The sequence below is a fragment of the Falco punctatus genome (assembly GCF_963210335.1).
Source record: "Falco punctatus genome assembly, chromosome: 2".
NCBI lineage: Eukaryota > Metazoa > Chordata > Aves > Falconiformes > Falconidae > Falco > Falco punctatus.
In genome coordinates, this window is record NC_137581.1 from 113,274,267 (window position 1) to 113,294,512 (window position 20,246).

The 20,246-nt window shown below is 40.3% G+C and overlaps 2 protein-coding genes across 18 annotated transcripts in view; one reads left to right on the forward strand and one right to left on the reverse strand.

Moving 5' to 3' along the window:
• LOC308058816 (cell surface glycoprotein CD200 receptor 1-B-like) overlaps nucleotides 1–20,246 on the reverse strand; it is a 150,721-nt gene that overhangs the window by 39,099 nt on the left and 91,376 nt on the right. For 11 of the 17 annotated variants that reach the window (XR_013925984.1, XR_013925985.1, XR_013925986.1 and 8 more), the window contains exon 7: nucleotides 1–16,967. This exon is cut by the window's left edge. Coding sequence is in view for 1 of the 17 variants with exons in the window: in XM_080375212.1 (XP_080231338.1) it covers nucleotides 16,880–16,967 (88 nt within the window). In the remaining 16 variants the exon portion in view is untranslated. The remainder of the gene's footprint in view (nucleotides 16,968–20,246) is intronic. The other 6 variants (XR_013925978.1, XR_013925979.1, XR_013925982.1 and 3 more) reach the window with 4 other exon arrangements.
• The window catches only part of HTR1F (5-hydroxytryptamine receptor 1F), a 67,687-nt gene continuing 49,154 nt past the window's right edge, over nucleotides 1,714–20,246 (forward strand). The window contains exon 1 of the mRNA XM_080375209.1: nucleotides 1,714–1,828. The gene's annotated coding sequence lies outside the window, so the exon portion shown is untranslated. The remainder of the gene's footprint in view (nucleotides 1,829–20,246) is intronic.

Consider the following 20,246-nt stretch of genomic DNA (forward strand, 5'->3'; position numbering starts at 1 on the left):
ATTCCCGTACAAAACGTAGCTTTGACACGTCTGATGGTGCATGTTGAGAGATGAGGATGCAGACAATGGTTACGCTCACAGCTCCCAAGCAAGACCCAACAAGAGGGCTGCTCTGCCTCTGCCTTGATCAGTTGTTGCTGATCATCCTTTGGTTGCTTAATGAGATACAGAAAAGTACATCATTACTCACATCTTGAGTGCCACATATTGCCGTAGTAGGTCATGCTGGCCACTCTACCTTCTGTCCTTCCTGGCCTTGGCTTAAGATAGAGAAATCTGCATTGCAAAGGAGGGCAGGGAAAGAGGGAGTATGGACACTCATTTTACTATTTAAACTCTATCATTACTGCCAATAAGCTACATTTTGAAGGTTAATGCTCTGTACTGAGAAAGAGACTAATTTTTGCAGAAGTGTCGTACACCTACCAGTGGCATGGGTACAAAAGTACTAAGAGCTTTTACTTTTCCACGTTTTTCCAACTTGTACAGGACTGATGTTATAACTCATGATTTGCTGGGTGCCTCCTTGGCAGGGAGGTCATTGCCCTTCTTTCATCAATAAGGAAACCTGGACTTCCCAAAGTTGCACTGACAACCTCAAGGAACCCCACCACTGCTTACCTTAGCCCAGGCCATCGGCCGTGATGTCAAGGAGATGGCACAACAAATAAGTCTGTAACCATCCCCGAAACCTGCTCCAGAGGACTTTGTGCTGTAGGAACTCATTTGGTACCTAGTCGCAGTCAAATGTTAGTAGAATTATATTCTGAATAAATTACTGTGTTATTTGACAATGTGTGAAAAATCATTAGCTTTTATCCCTTTTTCCAGGAAATCAATAATTGTTCCTTCTTTCTTTTGTCACTTTGTCTTCTTTGTGCTCATTTTTCTTACTGACTGCTCTTCTGCTTTGAAACAAGAACTGCTTTTGATATCTGATTTTCTACACTGTAAGCACTTTAGCCATTTAAAGATTTTATATTTAAAATTAAATCAGCCTATTCTTGGTAGAATGCTCTATTTCTGCTTTTCACAGTGCAGACTTTTCACAACGCATACCCTTTTGCAGTATATTTCTTCTTTAGGCAGCTGCTTACTGTGAGACACTGCTAGCTTGGGGAAATAACCTTAATATTTTGATAAAGCAAGAAACAATGCCTTGCAGTTCAGACAGCACATACTCTGGCATGTTTATGTCCTTAGCTGAGTAACATGATTCCTAATGCTGCAAAACACCACGTGCCCTGGACTCCCACTGCGCTCAATGTGAGTTGACTATTAGCACCTCGCGGGTGCGCTCGGATTCTAACAGCACGAGAGATGCTAGAACTACTGGCTGCACCAAAAAGCACCGGCTTCCTCCTCCTTTTCCTTTTATTGACCATTTATCTTCAGAAAAGTCCAGGTCAGGTTTTTTTTGATTTCTTGAGTACCTCAAGTGGAGCCAGTTTCTGGAGCATCAAATCCTGCAAGGTCTTTGCTGGCCATTAGCCATTACAAAGAGTTTCAGGCATCACCAGCCACACTCTTACGTGAACCCTGTGGAGTTTTCCTGACACTGGCCTCTAAGCTTTTAAAGAACCATTCCCGGTTAGTTGAAAAGATCCTGCAAATTACAGTTTAGGCCTCCTGATTTTTTTTTTCCTTCCCCTGAAGTAGAGATATTCCATTGTCACTTACAGAGTCTGTATTGATGGTTTTTCTTTCTCGCAGGTTTTTGGCAGTATCCAGTGCTACTAAGGGTGATTTAACTCCTACTTCCAGTCCGGTCCCCAGGCTTCCTGGCACAGACACAGCTTTTCCAAGGCTATTCCAGACACAGGAGATGGTGAGTTGCTTTCTATCCTCATACAGAGAGACTACACACATGCATTTGTGAGGGATGGACATAATTTAAAGATGATCAAATGAATTTAGTTTGGTCTTCCATAGGAGTTCTGCAAAGCACACTGAATAGAGAGTTTTCCTGAGCTCTGCAAGACTGACCTTTCCTTATAGTGCAGGAGGAGAGAAAATTCTGCACTGTGAGGAGCCCGAAGTGATAGAGCAGACAAATGTAGCCAGGGGAGGGTTGACCTGCAGGGTTATTGAGGGCTTAACCGGGCAATCCAAGTACACACGGTGCGATGGAAAGCTGCAGTCCAGCTGGGGAAAAGATGTCGCAGAGGACAATCACTCTGAGAAAAGGAGATCAGCGGCTGATGGACGGGATGGCTGAATAAATGAAGAATGTCCAGCACAGTCTGAGCTCAGGCACTGCAAGAGAAGCTTAGTCTGCAGTCCTAGGTCTGTCCTTCTCTGTGGCCTTGGACACTTAAACACTCAACATCCACTTCAACTGAGGGGAAAAAAACAATGGTGGCAATATAACGCTTCATTTCACAGATATATTTTAAAGACTTAACCTTTGTAAGACATTTTGAAGATAAAAAGCACAGCAGCACTCATTACTTTGCTTAACCAGATTTCTCAGTGCCAAGCTGAACCTAAAATCTTTTGATGTTAGCTCATCACAAAAATATTTTGTGAGAAAATTTTTCTCACATTTCTGTTGGCCTGTGGCCATTTCATGCCACTGTGTGCTTGTTTTTATTTGTGGTTTTGCCATGTGCAGTTTTGCAAAAAGTTACTTTTCCCATAGCACATAATTGTAGATTTTTAACACCAAAGATGAAACCCCCAAATCCTTCTTTCCAATAGTGATTCAAATACACAGCTTAATTGTAATATTTCATAAAGCACTTACAACTGGTTTGAATACAAAAATATTTAAAAACAGAAGGGTAAAACTTCCCTCAACAGTATCGAGACAAGATAGTAATTTAACATTGAGATGTCTGGATAATAAAGTAACAAGAAACAAATTAAAATCTTCAGCAGTCAATTGCCTGAGAAGTGTACATGAAGAATGATTGCTCCTAAGTGGACCTGAAAATTGCACGTACTGAGAGGGAGCAGAGCGATGTGCCACCAGGTGACATTCAAAGATACTCCTCCTGGGGTATTCAATCTCATTACTTTTGTGCTAGAGGAAGAAACAGACCCTCAAGGCTGATCTTTACACATGTCCAGCACTTCTTACCCTCATCTATATCTACACAAGTTCTAGAAACACAATCCTACCATCTCAGGATTGGGTCCAAACTCTGGGTGTCTGAAAGATCCGACAAAGTGTACTTTAAAACCCTTACAGAGAGAGAGGCAAAGACAAGGTTGCTGTGCTTATAGTAACTGAACAATTAAAAAGTGTCACTGGGCAAGTGTAAAATTGACAAAAAAAAATAATCACAAAAATAAAGTCACCTAATTGATTCATGGTGATCTTAGTGAAACATAGAGATTTTAGTGAAATATAGGTTGGAATACAAACCCATTTCAGCCTTTACAAGCCCTCCCTGTTGCCTTGAAGAACACATAAGGAAAGACAAAGTTCCCAAACTTGTAAGTTGGAATTTACCTTGGCCAGGAATTCCTCCACCTACCAAATGAGAGGATGAATGACCCAATTTCTGGAGATAGAAACTAAACGGGAGCTCTTCTGATCTGCAACCTCACCCCATTGCTGCCTAATTTAGCTTTTTTAAAGGAAGTTACAGAATGCATTGTAAATCAGAAATTCATTGTGTAACTGCAACAAGACTCAAGCAGCAAGGCAGAACAACTGTCAAGTCTTCAGGAAAACAGCAAGGTAGATGGTGCCCTCTGCCTCCAACAGAGTATTAGCCTGTATATTGGGTGCTAGGCTGCACGAAAGGGATGCTGTGGTCTGCACTGGGTTTAGCCATGAAAGCCAGCAGCATCTGACCCAGCTGTGGGTAGGGGGTTAGTGCCTCTGCCCATGATATGGAAAAGGAGGAGTTTTACGCTGTGTCTGGGAAGTTCAGCAGATTCAGGTGGGGGCAATGTTTGGTTTGAAAGCTTCTCTTTCTTTTTCTCTTAACATTTTTAAACCCTACTTTTTTTCTTTCTCACTATTTCTGGTTTTGTGTCTAGTACAAGAGAAGTCTTGGCTGTTTGTTAATTGTACTAGAATTAGTTCACCTGTGGTGAAAGTTAGAGAGACATTACCTGGTAGGAGGAAATGGAAGGGAAGTATAAACGGGGCTTTTTTCCTTTTTTTTGATGGAAATGAGTTTGCTGGCTGTATGCTAGTTTCCAAAAGGCAATGACAGACTGGCAGTTTAAAGAAAACAGGTCTTGACAGCACACTTTAGTGCACCGAATGCTTTGTAACAGTTTGTGTCGTATAAAGCACTTCCATATAACCTGTGCTCCAGCAGCAAAAGCTTGTTTTGTCCCAGGCAGAACCTTTTTGCTTTTGCATAGTCACGGGAGCCAATGGAGCCAGATACCAGGTTTATAAAATTTGTCTCAGGTTGGATGTATGCGGAGTGTCAGCTCCTCCTGTAAACCCTCTGTGTTCTCGACTCCCCACAGCCCATCAAGAGCAGCAGCACAGCTCGGCAGACAGGCAGGGATGCAGAGAAGTACCAGACAGGTACTGCTGCTATGTTAGTGCCACTTTTTATTAACTATTGCCTTGCCTGGCTGAAGAAAAGAAATAAACACAGGAGGAAAAGGGAACACACTTGAAAGGCAAGCTCGTGTTCATTAGCACTTGCTATGTGAGTTCCTTATATTCTGGCGAAGGCACAAATATTTTAATGAAGAGCACCTGTTCAAATATTTCTTTTTTTAAAAAAGGCTTTATAAGGACAACTTATTTGTAAGATAAAGATAGGTAACACATACACTAGTGGCAACTTAAATTGAGACCAGGAGGGAAATTAGAAAGCGGAGTTATCTTGATTACATTGAATTGCCTTCTTCAAGAGGTTGTGTTTTTCCTTATTAAGTAATCATATGTTTCTTAGTATTGGAAGAAGGGAAATCATTAATTCTGACACATAAGTAAAATAAAGGATTATTCCTTATAGCACCGTCAGGCACCTTTTTTGTGCTAGTAAAATCCCGTGCGCCTATGGCAATGCAAAAGTAATGGAGCTGACAACATTTTCTTTGATTTCTCAGAATTTAAAAAAGGAGAAAGATCTCTGAAAAGAGAAAACAGTCCCTCCCATGCAGTAAGTCCTAAATGCAGCCTCTGCTTTCAGTATTGTCGACACTGAGGCTTGATACTTTTCTCATTGTCATCACCGTTTCATAGATTTTTCTTACTTTAATGAATTTCTGTGCTCAGGCACATAGCTATTTTCTTGGCTATCTTGCTTCATTATTCTGATGGAAGCAGTCTTTTAATTTAAATCATTATTATTAAAAGTAATGCATGAAAGTCTTACCTGAAAGATATATTGTTTTGGCACTAGATGCAAATCAAAATGCAACTGCCTAGATACTCAATTATATATTTTAATGGAAGGCTTTGAGTAAAGCTTAGGCAGGAAGGAGAAAAGTACTTATCAGCATTTATCATTTAAATTACCAGCATATTTGTAGGCTCTTCATATATTTCTTACACCTCAATAATTTGGAGACTGAAGCTAGTTCAGTGGACAGCAGTTAGCATGTGAAGCCCCTGAACTTGGAATACATGGCCCCAGCAGTATTCCAAGAGGACAAGCTATTCTTGCAACTTCTCTCCAGTACGTTAAGCTCTAGTGTCTTCCAACAACTGGTAAGCTTATATTGTGCCACTTCTTCTTCTGTAATCCACGTAAATATTTACCATCTATTTGTTTTGGAATGTACTCCCAACTTTTTCTTCTTTGTGACCTTACAGGGTGCTCAGTATCTCCTAGGCTAAGGGCAGTCCGTAAGAACACATGCTAACTAATGCCTTCACTGGGACACACACCAGACACTAGGCTATCCAAATTATATTTGGGGTTACTTTTCATTTTGGATCTTTCAAGGTTTATTTTCTCAGCTCAATACAACACAACTGATGGGAGTGTACTGAAAACCCTGAAGTTTACCAGATGGTGGTTAAAGCATCCCGCAGGCTCATGCTGATCAACAAATTCACCATACCAGTCCATCTATATGGTCAGCTGAGAATATGCCATGGAGTTTAACCCTTGCAGTGCTCCATGTAACTCAACCCTTAGCTCTTCAGAGCTGGTATGTTCTTTACTGCTCAGTCTCCTGACAGCCACCTCGATCCAGAGACCTTTGCAATACCGCAGAGGTTGCCGTGATCTCTGTAAGCTGGGGTCCAGGATAATGCATCCTAAATGTGTGTGTATGAAGCCAGAAAATCATTTGAGCTAACAAAATCTTCTGGAAACTGCAAGAAAACTCTCTGGTACCTTAGTCCTTCCCAAAGGGGAATACAATGCAGATTTAAAGCGCCAGCCTATCAAGCTCACATATTGCTGCCTATGTAAGGAGAGCAAGTAAGCTCTGAAACCTCAAGGTCATGGAGTACTTAGCTTCCCTGTACAAGCACCTCCAGCAAGACAGAGACGTTAGCTTACCATCTCACCGTGTAACAGTTTATATCTAATATGCAGATTTTTTTTCCCTGATATTTGCATTTGACCAGTTACTTGCCTGCTGTCCATCTTTTTGTTTCACAGCAATCTGTTAACTGAAAGACACATAGATGTCCATACAGAAAGTCACCATGTAAATATTAGCATTTCCCTAGTTGTAGATGGCTCAGATAAAACAATTTCTGGAGTCTGTAGACAGCAACAATGCTGGTAGGTATATGTTTTTCCTCAGCACCGAACTAGAGCTCATTTCAACCTTTTGGCCATATGGTTTCTTCTCTGATCACTGTACCTGCACTCCGTTAACACACGCACTGACCCAGTCTTTTGACAGCTTAACAAGGAGTTATCACAGTAGACAAAAGCTAGGATTTAAAATGCAAAACTGAAATGCAGATAGGCCTTGCTTACAGAAGGGTTTCATTTTGGCATAGTATTTTTTCCCGTTAATATAAAATAATAGCTTTAGCAGGGCTCTTTGTTCAAATATTTAGGATTTTCTCTGACATTCCCTCAAATCTTAGCAGTCTTAGCCACATTCAGAAGGACCAATAATTTAAAAATTGTCTTACTTTCATACAATAGAGTTCATTCAAAGAATTTTAGCAAAACTCCTACCTGCTAAATTTGACTTTGAGGTTATTTTAATTATACTGGAACATTCTAACTTGAAGTTAACAAAGTCAGTGAGATGTTGCACTTCTATCAGGAATTCCAGACACTTGGTGCAGACAGTGAGGCAGAAGAAGACCTATCAGAAGACTGTACTTAATGACATTTCTACAAGACATCTGAAAAGCTGACCTTTGCCAAGTGCTTCTTTTATCATATACCGCAAGAAATACACTACTTCTTTAGGTTATAGCTGCAGTAGACTCTATCAGCTGAAATCATGCAAGTTATAATTCTACTGAAGTCAGTGTACTCCAGGGAGGACAATTTTAGCTCCAAATGAATGGGGTCATTTACACCACAGCGAAGGGAAGGGAAGGCAAGTTACTGCTATTTCAGTAAAATACATACATTTATAATAATCGGGAGGCAAATTGTTCAGAGTTTTAAAACGTGTTTCTAAAAATGGTGGTAACTACCATATGTCTGCCAAGTTTGTGTCCTGTTTTGAACACCACATTGTCATCACCCGAGCATGTTTAGTTGAATTAAACTAAGCTCTGTTATTGCAGACAAGGTTGGTACAGCAAAGCTCAGTAGATTCTCTTTTCAAAGGCTCAGCAGATAAATGCTCAAATTTGGGATTTTATTCAGGATCTAAGATACAGTAATAAAGTTGGGGTTTGTTTTTTCCCTGTTGCACTGCAGTCTACTTCAGAGAAGAGACATCTCTTTCCCTTTCCAAAATGTGGGATTCTTAGGATACTAAACATCAGGATGATGCTGTAGTAGAATCTATTCCTGCTGACTACCTCAAAACCATAAATTTCCCAGCAGAAAATTATCACACATCCCTTATTGATCTCAGTCAAATTGGAATACTTAGTACCTGCAAAAGTAGGGTCAGATTCATCTGACCAAAGACAGACATCTGTACCTGAACCAAACATTCCAGCTTCCTTCGGCAGTAAAGGAAAGAAACAGTCGCTTGTAAGGTGCCAGTCATCTGGTCTAAACAGGTCAGCGCAATCTCACCCCAATATTTACCTTGCTCCTTTGCCCATAACGAGTGCCTAAGGTGCCAAAGGGTACCTGTCTAGCACAGATCAAAGCATCATGTTGCTTTTGCCTTAGGCAGACACCTAAAAGCAGGTGAGATGGATCCCAAGAACAGGAACTGGGAAATTTAGAAAACTGGAGAGTTGCATTTCCCTTTATGTAAACAGGTGCATGAAACTTTCTCATTTAATAGGAGTGGGTACCTCCAGGAAGAATGTTGGTTTAACAGAAACATAGTAAAGGGGTGTGTGTGTGGGTGTGTGTGCGGGATGGACGCGACACGACAATGTTTAAATTCATGGAGTATATCAACATATGCAAATACCTTTTGCAATCTCCCAGGTGCAGGGGAACAGGTAGCATGATCTGTTCAAGAAAAAATGTTAAACTTTACTTTCATAAGTAGCAATTTCCATGGGCTCTTCTGGGTGATGGCTGTTGCATGCTTTAAGAGTCCTTGCTGCAGAGTTTTTAAAAAGCTCTCAGTTCTTGTAAGCCCAGTCTCTCATAACAGCTAAGGGCTATAACCCATAAAAATCAAAGTTTGCATTTAAGTATTGTCCTGAAAGAGTGTGTTGGTTTTTCATTGAGTTTATCACTAGAAATTTCTCCCCTGGGATCTTTCAGGTCCTTGGAAAGAAAGATCAATATCTCTGTAGAGGAAAAATGCAAGGCAGCCAGTTGAAAATATTACTTATTCTAAATACAGGATTCCTTGTTATGGCTGTAACCCAGAGGAGTTGGTAAAGATTAATCTGCCAATAAAGAATTGTTTGAGAAAGCAGGATACTTCAGTGAGAGTGCTGACATGCTGGAGATTATGGAGCACCTGAGAGACTGCTGATATCCTGGAAATCAGATAGAACTACATTGCCTTGAATTTTTCCTATGAGTAAACAGGAACTTCGCACTGGTATTCTTTGCAGAATTTAGTTGTCAAAAAAATCTATAAAGTCTGTACTAACCCTGTACACACTGTAATTTTTTATTATTTTTTGTAGTAACTCAAATTTAATTAAGCTTCCACAAAGATATCATGGTCATGTGGTTCACCAGGAAGGTCATCCCATGTCAAATACCAAGGTCATAAAGGTCTGCTAGAATTTCTCAGTGAAGAAAAATATTCACAGATGGTTTACATTGACCAAACAACTTAACTTTTCTATGTCTGCCTCTAGAAAAATTGCTCCTGGAAAATTTTCTAACATTTTTCCTGCAAATGTTTCTTCCTTCTTTTCCTGCCCTTAAAAAAAAATAACCCAAGGCAGACTGAAAATGTCAACCAGCTGATGAAGGTTAGCCTAGAGAGTAGAGAACAGGAGAGGAAACAGCCCTGAAAGCAGGGCTTTGGAATGGAAATTTTTGCACAGTCTTAATCAGATCTCTGCCTATCCCTGCACCAAGCTGGAAATGTAGATTTAATTCTGTGCTCACTAAGATCACAAAGGCACTTGCTATTTACTTGACCAGGCAAATAAATGTCCGGTTCTCCAAGGTCAGTTACAAGTATAGTATTTCCTTCACTTTGGAACAGGATTTGTTTTAAAATTACAAATACATATACTACTAAGCTGGACAAACACACACATTATCCCTTTAACTGCATCTAAACCACTAGCAGCAGGATAGGAAAAACAAAACAAAATCAGAAATTACCTGTTTAAATATAATTAAGAAAAAATGCATCATTAAGCAGTTTGCATTTTGTTATTGCATCTTACAAAAAGGCAACCCTAAAGTACAAAACTGCTATGTTTGACCAGGAGGAGGCATTAAACCCATGTTTGAACTTCATGTCTTCAGTTCTCTTGATCACTGTCTTCATAAAATGACTTCTAGACTTTAATAATCAGCAGTTATTGCACTGATTCATTACATAAAATAAGGAAGCAGCTAAGAAACCTGGTGTGGATTCAGGCAGGTAATTAAAATAAAAGAAAGTGACCATTTGGCGACAATACTGATGGCCAGATGCTGAGATGCTGCTCAGGAAGATGGATGTTGAACTGACCCATAAGAAGAAAGGGCAAGACGAGAGATTGCTGCTCTTGCTCATAAACAAAGAGATGTTGCTGTTTCTGGACTTTTTTCTTGTTCTCCCTAGATGCCTTTAAGACACACAAACATAAGCGCCAACCTTTGGCACTTGGAATTTGTTTCAAAAGGGTAAAACAGCTGCATGACTTGGAGCCTACAGACGTGTTGTATACAGACAGGATCAGACCCTCAGTATGCCCCTGTATCTCAGTGACTGTAACCAGTAGCTTAATTAATTGCTGAACATAAATGGTGACTGTATCTAAGGTACAAAAGCATGAATATGAAGGTCTGTATAGAATTATCCTGGAGTGATTATTTGTTCATAATTATGTTATTGCAGTAGTGCCTAGAAACCCGTCTTGTACTGAACAAACATACAATAGTAAGTAGTTCATTTGCTGAAGAGCTTTCAGCATAAATAGGAAAAATGAAAGCTTGGGAGAAACAAGTTTTGAGAATATTTATGGTCCAGCTTAGCTAGGCAAATTGTAACAGTTTAAAGTCCTTCAGAAACTGAAGTTCCACCAAGCTATTGAAGTCCACGTATGTAGGGATTTAAGAGTTTACATCTGCCTTGCATCAAATGCACCTTCAGTTATAAACTTCCCTAAAAATATTTCCACAAGCAACTGCTTTGTTCTATACATTTGTATATATATATATATTTTGTTCTATATATTTGTATATGTTCCTGTACCCAGCTGCCCTTGGGTCGTACATCATGACTTGAAGCCCGGTAAGTAGCGTGGCTTCAAACCCTTCGAGAACAGCGTGACTACGACCCACCTCCCTTCAGCGCGCGCAGCCCCCTTTGCTGACAGCGAGCTGTGCTTCCAGCCGGCGTTTGCATCTAACGGCACTACCAGAAAATACCAGTGGTCGCTGCTATGATAAGCACCATTAAAACCCCACATGCAAAATCCCTGTCCCTGTTTGAGTGGTTTCTCTTTTTTATGCCTGACTTCAGACCCCTGACCATCACCATTGGACTTCAGTTCCCAAGGTGATACTTGTTTCCTAACTTTTCCAGCTTTCCCTCGGCCTTCCACACTAGCAGTTCCAAAGGATTTTTCCAGTTGCAATGACAGACTGACCAGAGATAGGAGGGATGCACAGGAAAGAGGAAGTTTTTTCCAAGTTGTTAGCAAATTGTCCCTGGAGAAAATTAAATAGTAGTCCTTGCGTATGATATATCCTGCCTAGGTTTTGAAAGACAATCACCAGGAGATAGGAATAACATTTTTCCATCAAGAATGGAAGCTTTGGACTTTGACCAGCTTCTGTCCCTATCGGAAAGCAGAGAGAAGAAAAGAAAAAAAACCCAACCTTGCGTGGATTTGAAGGAGCCCTGTCCTCTCTACGTTTTGTTTGCAGCCTCTGGAAGAGGAGAGCAAGGCCACGTGAGAGTTTGGGTTTGGGGGTTTGGTGCCTTGCTGCTGTTGCTGGTTCTGGGTGGCTGGATTGCAGTCACTTGTGCTGCAAACACAAAGGTGCACAGCCCAGCAGCAGCACAGAGTATAGCCACGCCTGTTTCAAACAAATTAGCCTTCTGATCTGCAAAATCTTGGAAGAATATTTCTTGGTATCTTAGATACTTCAGTGCTAGAAAAAGCTGGCAACTAGTTCAGCAGTTTATCCTACAGAAGGGAAAATCATAATTCTGGGGGAAATAGGGAAGTATCCATGTTCCTTAGCTTATCTTAAGGATCTAACTATGAAAAGTCAAGGCATGTAGAGGAAAACCTAAGGGAATCAAGCTGACTAGAGGCTTTTTGTACTCCGAAGTGCTGGGCTACCTTACTGACTCTTGTATCATTCAATTAGTCACTCATGAGATGCACACACAAAATGACTCATGCCAAGTGCCAACTTTTATACCTCAGTGTGGTATGAGCTCCAGTACAGCGCCGCTCTCACTTATTGCCAACTGGAGAAAGGCAAAGCTGAAGCAAGGGAAACAAATGATGCTGCTGATGGACAGAAATGGCTGAGGCCTCTGGCTCACCGCAGCACGCACACAGAAACCATCGCTCAATGGGAAGCTGCTACCTTTGTCACAGTTGTGTGATTACAACTTGCAGGTGACACTCCCAAGTTCTCGACTGCAACGATGCTTTTCATTTTCATAATTAAGACAGTGCTGCGGGATTCAGTCCTTCACCTGCCCAAGCTGCACCATTTGGTTGTTGCAGAACAGATCCATGAGATAAAGAAAACTCTTCAGCCTGGTTCTCCAGGGCTAGAAGCATTCTTTCAATCAATTAACCATCTGGTAAAAGCTTTCCAGCTTGAATACAAGAATCCCAACACACTAAAGAGAACATTGTTCAAGTCCTTTACATTTCACTGCTACGAACAAACAGAAATAAGATCTTCCACGTCAATACACAGGGCCTTTTTCAGTAAGGTGCAAAAAATGTGCTGGTACTGGGTCAGACCTTTGTGATAGCCTCTAAACACGGTCACATCAGGACAGTGCTGCTTAAAAAGGCTTAGACATTCCTGAGATGCAAGTTACACGTACAGTCATCATGTTCAATAACAATGTTGGATCTTTATCCATGAATTTGCCACCATCTGTTTTCAATCCATTGTTGCTGTATACTCTTTCAGCATCCTGTGGCAATGAAAGCTGCAGTTTTATTAAATTCATAGCCAGTGTTTCATGAAGTCTGTAATAGGGCATGCCCCTTGTCATTAAAAATGTGCTTGCAGGTACTTCCACTGCTTTCAGTGGAGCTTCTCTGTAATTTATCTTGCATAACTAAAGGAAAAATGAGTTGCTTGTGGCCTCATAAACTGAATATGCATTACACCGAGTGTAAAAACTACAGAAGATTTTGCTTGCACATTTCATCTCTGAACAGTTCTAAATTAAATGGCTTACCTTCAAATCATCACATTAGTAGTGGAAATTAAAATGCGTAAACTTTATCCATGTTTAGGATTCTCCTCCCCTGTGATAAACATCTGGGACAAGCCAATACAATTGCAGCCCTGAAAATTATACATAAAATACATATTTAAGATTCTAAACAAGTCTTTCACAACTAAATCAATTTTACTTAGGGTAACTTGAATTTTGAAAACTCTTGGTTTGTTCTATGAAATCCTTCACACAGGCATTTTAATACTAAAAAAAACAACCTGTATGGTTATACTCTAAAAATAACAAAAAAGAGCTTTCTTAAGAAAGGTTTTAGAAATTTTAGGATCAGATCAGACTAGCATTTACATGAATTCATTATCTGCTTCGAAACAATTTATTCAGAAGTAATGGAACAGAAACAAATTAAAACATCCATTTAGATTTCATGCAGAGAAGATACTGTTTTATAGGTCTTTGACTCCAGCCTTTTGACAGCCAACATTAGCTTTGCATTACTGAAAAGGATAATGCACTGTCCTTATTGCATTCAGAGATAATACGGTAAATATGGATTAGTTTTAACACATGATGTTTACAGCAGAAACATTGCTTAATTTACATTAGTTTCATAGAATCATAGACCTGTTTAGGTTGGGAGAGACCTTTAAGATCATCAGGTCCAACCATTAACCCAGGACTGCCAAGCCAACCTCTAAACCGTGTCCCTAAGCACAGCGTCTACATGGGTTTTAAACACCTCCAGGGATGGTGATCCCACCACCTCTCTGGGCAGCCTCTTCCAATGCTTGACCACCCTTTCAGTCAAGAATTTTTTCCTAAAGTTTGTGTCCATGAAGGATGTCTAGCTGTCCTTCAAGCTGCAGTATTTCTAAATTTTATATAAAACTGACATTTGTTTCAGCTTTAGTAGTTTTCAGGGTTGTTTAAAATAATATTTATATGTATGTGCACCTTTATACAAATATTACTTTAAATCACTACAATTTAAAATTAAACATTCTCTTTGTCTCCTGCTGCCTGCTGGACAGCTTGCTTTTACAGGAAAGAACACATCTTATTTCAAATTAAACCTCTTACATATTTTCAGGGAATGCAATAATCTTTGTAAAATACCAGAAAAATGTACAGGAAAGTGATGATTTTATAGTGCCATAAAATGTGTCCTTTTCCCAGGATTTTCTGGACTGCAATATGCAGATTGATAAAATCAAAACCCAACTACATAATGTGGCTGACAGTGATGAGAACTATGTAAAACTATCATTAAAACTGTCATGTGCATATATGTGTAAGGTGGATGTTTTGGGGTTTGGTGACTTTTTTCAGCAATCCTGCCCCTATTTACTGTTGGGAAAACAACTGTCAGTGCATAGATTTTCCAGCCCTTTCCATGTCACACAGCCCACTTGTCTAACACCCCTGACTATCCCATTTATTCCAAAGGCTCTGATGTATTTCTTAATTAAATCTTGACTGTTAAATTGTAGTTTATGGAAACAATCTACAGTGGTTTGCAAGCCAGTGTCTGTGCGTATTAAACCAGCACTTGACCAGATGGGGTTTTTACAGTTCAGTCAGGTATGCCTTGAAAGCATTATTGAGGATAAGTGGTGGCTATTTGAATAATAAGTACCTTATGCCTGCCTCTGGGAGGAAACACAAAGCTGCTCAGGAAGCGCACAGCTCTGCAAAGCACAGTCATAATGTTTGGTATTGTGTTCTGCTGCAAGAATCCACAGTTTACTTAGACACAGGGTTATTTTTCTGATCCTTTTCCCCCGTGGCAGTGGTGTCTTACCAGCCCATGTAGCCAGAGGTGTTATTATTCCCATTCTCTTTAATTCCCCTCTCTGACCTGTATTCACTCACCTGCTTGTTAGTCTTTCACTTATAAATAGACTTGAAATGTTACTGTGTGACTTCAAACTTATGTTAATAGATAACACCACCCACTCTTACTAAAAAGTAATACTATTTTCATCATCTTTTAAGTTTAGAGCTGCAATTAAGATAAATTTGAAACACACTTTAAACATCAGTCCAAATGCATGCCCATTTCAGAAGTGCTGTTATTAATATCTCTCTGTGATAATTATTTTCTTACTTCTTACAGTTATATAGCTGATTTTTATTGCTGAAAAACAGTTAGTGTTGCTTTTCACAGGACAGTATCACAAAGTTAATCTCCTCCTTGATTTGAAATTCTGTTTTTCATTTGGAGCAGTAACAGTTTTGACCTTGCATGCCCTGTGGTTACTCCTTTACCAAACCAAATGCATCAGTAAGAGTGTAAAAGCAGGCATGGCAAGACAATGTTGAGCAGCATGTAAGAAGCCAAAAGGGATAGGAAGTGTAGCACATCAGTTAAAAATTGCCAGCAGAGGCCAATGTGCAAATTAACATGGAAGCCACCTAAGGGAAAGCAGGAATTTCCACTCCAGTTGAAGATATTCCTACAGAGGCATACATAATTTCTACACTGAAGGAGCAGCCATCTAGAATTTAATCTTCATCTAGAAAAAGAAAACATTACAATTGCAGAATAGGCACCTGAAGCTACATTGACATTATCTCTGTGTAGCACACCAGCAAGAGACCTGGCCACCAAACCAGCTGATGTAGATGGTCTTGTATGCATGCTGCTCAGACCTTGCATGCTCTGGAGCAAACACAGAATTTGACAATAACTACCTAAATTTGTGGAAAAAAATCCATGGAAAATCAATGCATGGCCAAGGAGCTCCTGAAAGGTCAGGAGAAAATACGGTGGACCGGGAAAGTTCCTGAGGGAAGTGCTACCTGTACTTCATTTGTACCCTTTTCCATAGGCGTTCACTTGGGACAGTTTTCTGCTCCGTAGTTCTTACCACCCCTGTGTTGGGCAGGGCTGAGAAAGACATAACCGTAGCCACACCGACAGTTGCTTACAGGACAATAGCTGGAATGAGATGATGCTCTAGGAAGGCACAATTCATCACAGCAACTCATTTTACTCGTAGTTTCATGGTCAGCACAAGAGCCGAAGTCACAAGCTCTCCAAGCCGGAGCCCAGGCCGGCCTGCTGCGCGTGCCCCATGGAGGGCCAGCGTACTGACCGCAGGCAGCGCCAACGGCGCAGGCTCAGCACCTGCAGGGTCCGTTTCTTCGCCAGTTTTTTATAGTGGACAATGCTGGATCCAGGACCCAGGGACAAAACAATCTTTGATTTAGCGTATGATGCCCTCTCTGATATTCTCCCCCCGGCTAGTAGCCCTTGTTGCACCAGGTCATAGTTATCATACATTATTCTTATCCCGCGTTTTTTGAGGTGAAAGCTAAGAATGAAAAGCCATGTCCTAGCCCACCAGAGTAACGATTTCATACCACAACACTTGTATTACATGACTGTGCTATGGTGTGAGGGTGCAAGAATTTGAATGTACGAAGGCTGCTCTTGGAAGGGGACAGAGGTGGTGCTGCCTTGTGTCATTACTGCTGGTTTGCAGCAGGCTTAGGCATAAAACCCTCCAGGCTCTGATTTTCGGGTTTGTGCTGTTAGAAATCAGCTCGTTCTGTAAAGGAGTCAATTTTAGTCACACACAGTATTGACAATAAGAGGATCAGAGCTGTGGGGTAAAACAGGAGGCAAAAAGACAACAGAGTCACAGTGCAAGGGCAGCTTATCCTTCGGACAAAAAGGGAAAGGGGAAAGCGACAGGAGAGGCTTCATGAGGCGTAACAGTCCACAACCTCCCAAAGGTTTTTCTAGGTCTCCTACAACCAGAAGAGTAGCAGAGGCTGCTTTTATAGCTTGTACATCGGGATCAGAATTTGGGAAAGGCAGCTAGGGCTGCAACACGAAGTTTAGAGAAAATCCTGCCCCCTGCGTCTGATAGCTGATGGGGACAAAGTCAAACAGCAGTCCGTCAGGCCTGTGGGTAAGATAGAATTAAATAGGATAATTTATTATCTCAGATAATTTTCAATATAACTTAAAAATAGCAGTGTGCTAGTTAAATAACAATAATAGCTGTTCTTTCTGAATCTAATTAGTTGGGTTTTTTTCCAGGATCCTAAATAAGACAACAGCAATGTCATAAAATGAGATATTAATATTTATACATGTAAATTATTAAAAAAGGAGACTTAAGAAACACATTTTACATACAGTGGTTGCAATTTAAACCATAAATTTCCTTAAATAAGTGTAACTGTAAGAAATAGTATTCAAGGAGTTTAGACAAATTATCAGACAGATATTTCTAGATGCAAGGTAAGTAATAATATCTTCAGACTGATCTCCAGATTAAAAGTGACACACTGAAGGATGACTTCATTTATTCGTATATATATATGTACTTAAATTATTGAATAAAGTAGGGTTCTGTTGCCTAGAAATGTAAAATAAACAACTGTAAACACCAAAAGGGCAGATACCAAAGGAAATACATTGAAACTGCAAATATTTCTTGTGAATTACAGTCTTTCTAATTTTAGGACAGTAGCTTTTTGTATAATTGGGTTTTGCTGCTGTACCTGAAAAATGAAGACATTATAGAAATGCACTGGGTAAACAAGCAACATTTGGGAAGACAAGCAGCCTCTTGGTTCATATGTACACACATACATGCAGAGCGTACAACAAAGACCCTGCAAGCCCTGCATGCCCCAAAGCACCCTATAAACTCTACATCAACACATCATTTTTTCCACTTTTTTTCACTTACAATCAAAAGGTAGAAAAACAACAAGTTTAAAACTGTCATACAACTTGCATTCAGCTCCTTTGCACGCTGGCTTCTTCATACAGTCTTCCCTCGGACTCTGCTTCGTGATTTTTCCCGTGGGCCCCTGCTACAATTCCTGGTCTCAAAGAGACCATGCCTACTGAACAGACATATCCTATTATTTTTTCCAGTTTACACTTTTCCCCCCACTGCACATTAGAGTCCCTCATGGTCTTTTTCAGCGGGGTTCATCACTGCAGACCTCTTCTGAAGCCTCTGCCCCAGCCCCCTGTGGACTTGCAGCATTGTTCTGATTCTGAAGACAGAAAGAAGACACTCACCAGTATCTACTAACTGCAGGATCCCAGCTGAGGAAGAGCATAGCCGGAGTTGCCAGAGGTTTCAGCAATGCACAGCACTTGTGTTTTTACTTAGAGGATACACCTCCCAGGTGTCAGCTTTTCAAAGCAGCTTCTCACTTCTGCAAATCAGAGACAGGCTCTCAAGTCAAGCACTGAGGACTACACAGAGGGACAAGAGCTTTACTTACCTGACTTCAGAGAGTTCATAAGCAATATTAGGACAAAAAGAAGGCTAAAACTCATTTTAAGGTCCAAAGGCAAATGTCTAATCTTGAAGTCTTTATTTTCATTTCTCTTTCATTACATACCCTTTGATTTGGTAACAAAAGCAAGAAGAAGGCTGACACACAACTACTCCTTTCTCTATAGAATTCTGACTTCTACCCTGAGCACCATCTTAAGGTTGCACAATCAACCATACACCTGGTGTTTCCTCTCAATACAGTTCTTGCGCAGAATCTTCTGCCTTTTAAAAACACCACAATGGAGAGCCCCAGGAACATCCATCATATATAATTACCATGACACGCAGGGTTACTACCACTGGATCATTACTGGCAGCTTCTTTCGCCAGGCTAACAGAGCAGTAGAAAGCGCTGCTTCTTTTGCTTTGTCTTTTTGAACGTTGCAGATGTTTTTTGGCTGACCACTAGCAGAAGATGGGCACATGTTTTGCCATTGGGTGTCACAGGTGGGAACAGGGATTGCTTCCCAGCTTTGGAAAGTGAGCACTAACAACCAGCCACATCCAGCCTGTCTCCTCTCCACCAGCTTCTCTCCCCACACTAGTCTGCTCAGAGAGCTTTCCCATGAGGGCAGGTCCTTTAAAGTGGGATGACCACGAGTCTTCTCCCTTGCTGTGATTTCCCATCTCCCTTCTCCCAAAGTTTTTAACTTTTTCATGGTCAAGCTGCTGTAAAGATTTTAATAGCAACAAAATCACGCATCTTTTCTTTAGCCTCCTTCTCTAAAACAACCCAGCCATCTTAGTTCATCCCACTACAATTCATCCTGGGGCATAAAAGTAGCTTGACAATTCTGGTTTGCGTTTGGGTTTTTTGTTTGTTTGTTTTTTCCAAAGATACAAGAAGGCAAAAACCACATCTTACGGTGGAAAACATGTGGATAGTTTTAGGCATCGTCACCTGAATGAATTTCATGATGATTACATTCATCTCTAAGGTATGAAGTAGCAATTCTATTTTTCTTTTCATTCTTCACTAGCAAACCTGGAGATTCAATAATGCCATACAACATATTGCATTATGACAGCAGAGTGCTGATATGTCCTATACAAACATTTGTCATTTTAGGTGTGGGATGTTTTTTCAATATATTCAACAACACTTTACAATATTTGCCTAAATTAGATTTTTTTACCTTCTGTTACACAAAACCAGATTCTTTTCCTCCATACAGGGACATTCAAGTTAAATGAAGCTATTATCAACAGTAACAGAAACATTTTGTAGGAAATAGAAAGCCCCATGAAAACCAACACCATGCAGAATAGATACTGTATTCTGCTGCGTGCATAGAAATAGAAATGCCGGTTTGACCAGATGTTTTTAATTAACTAACAGCCAAACTACTAGTATAAATAATGTAGTGCTCCCTGTTCTCACAGACACGCAGAACTAAAATACGCTATTTGCAATGACAGGTCATCCATTCCTCTCAAACACAACTGTCAACTAGTGCTATGGGTAACAGAACTGAAGGGATACCCCACAAAAAAGTTTATAGTTTAATGTTAATCTTACATTTTGAAGGCAGTTGTCTGCAACCCAGATAATGCTGTTATTTTTATGTCTTGCTCCCAGTGCTCTAAATGAACAGTGCTCAGGATATTAACACACTTTGAAGAAACAGTAGTCTAGGATATCGTGCCCATATCACTTTTCCCTGTTAAAAACAGCTGGCATAACTGCAGTACTTCTACATGTTTCCAGGTTAGTTCTTATAAGTGATTGCATAGCTTAGGCATGTCACCACCCTGGACTAAGATGCTGGCAGAAAGCAGTAGTGATTATGAGTCTTTTTGGAACATCAAGTAGTGAAGGTTGTATTGCATACTTTCTAGCATTGCATTTGACACCTTATGTTCATTAGCTAATTCACA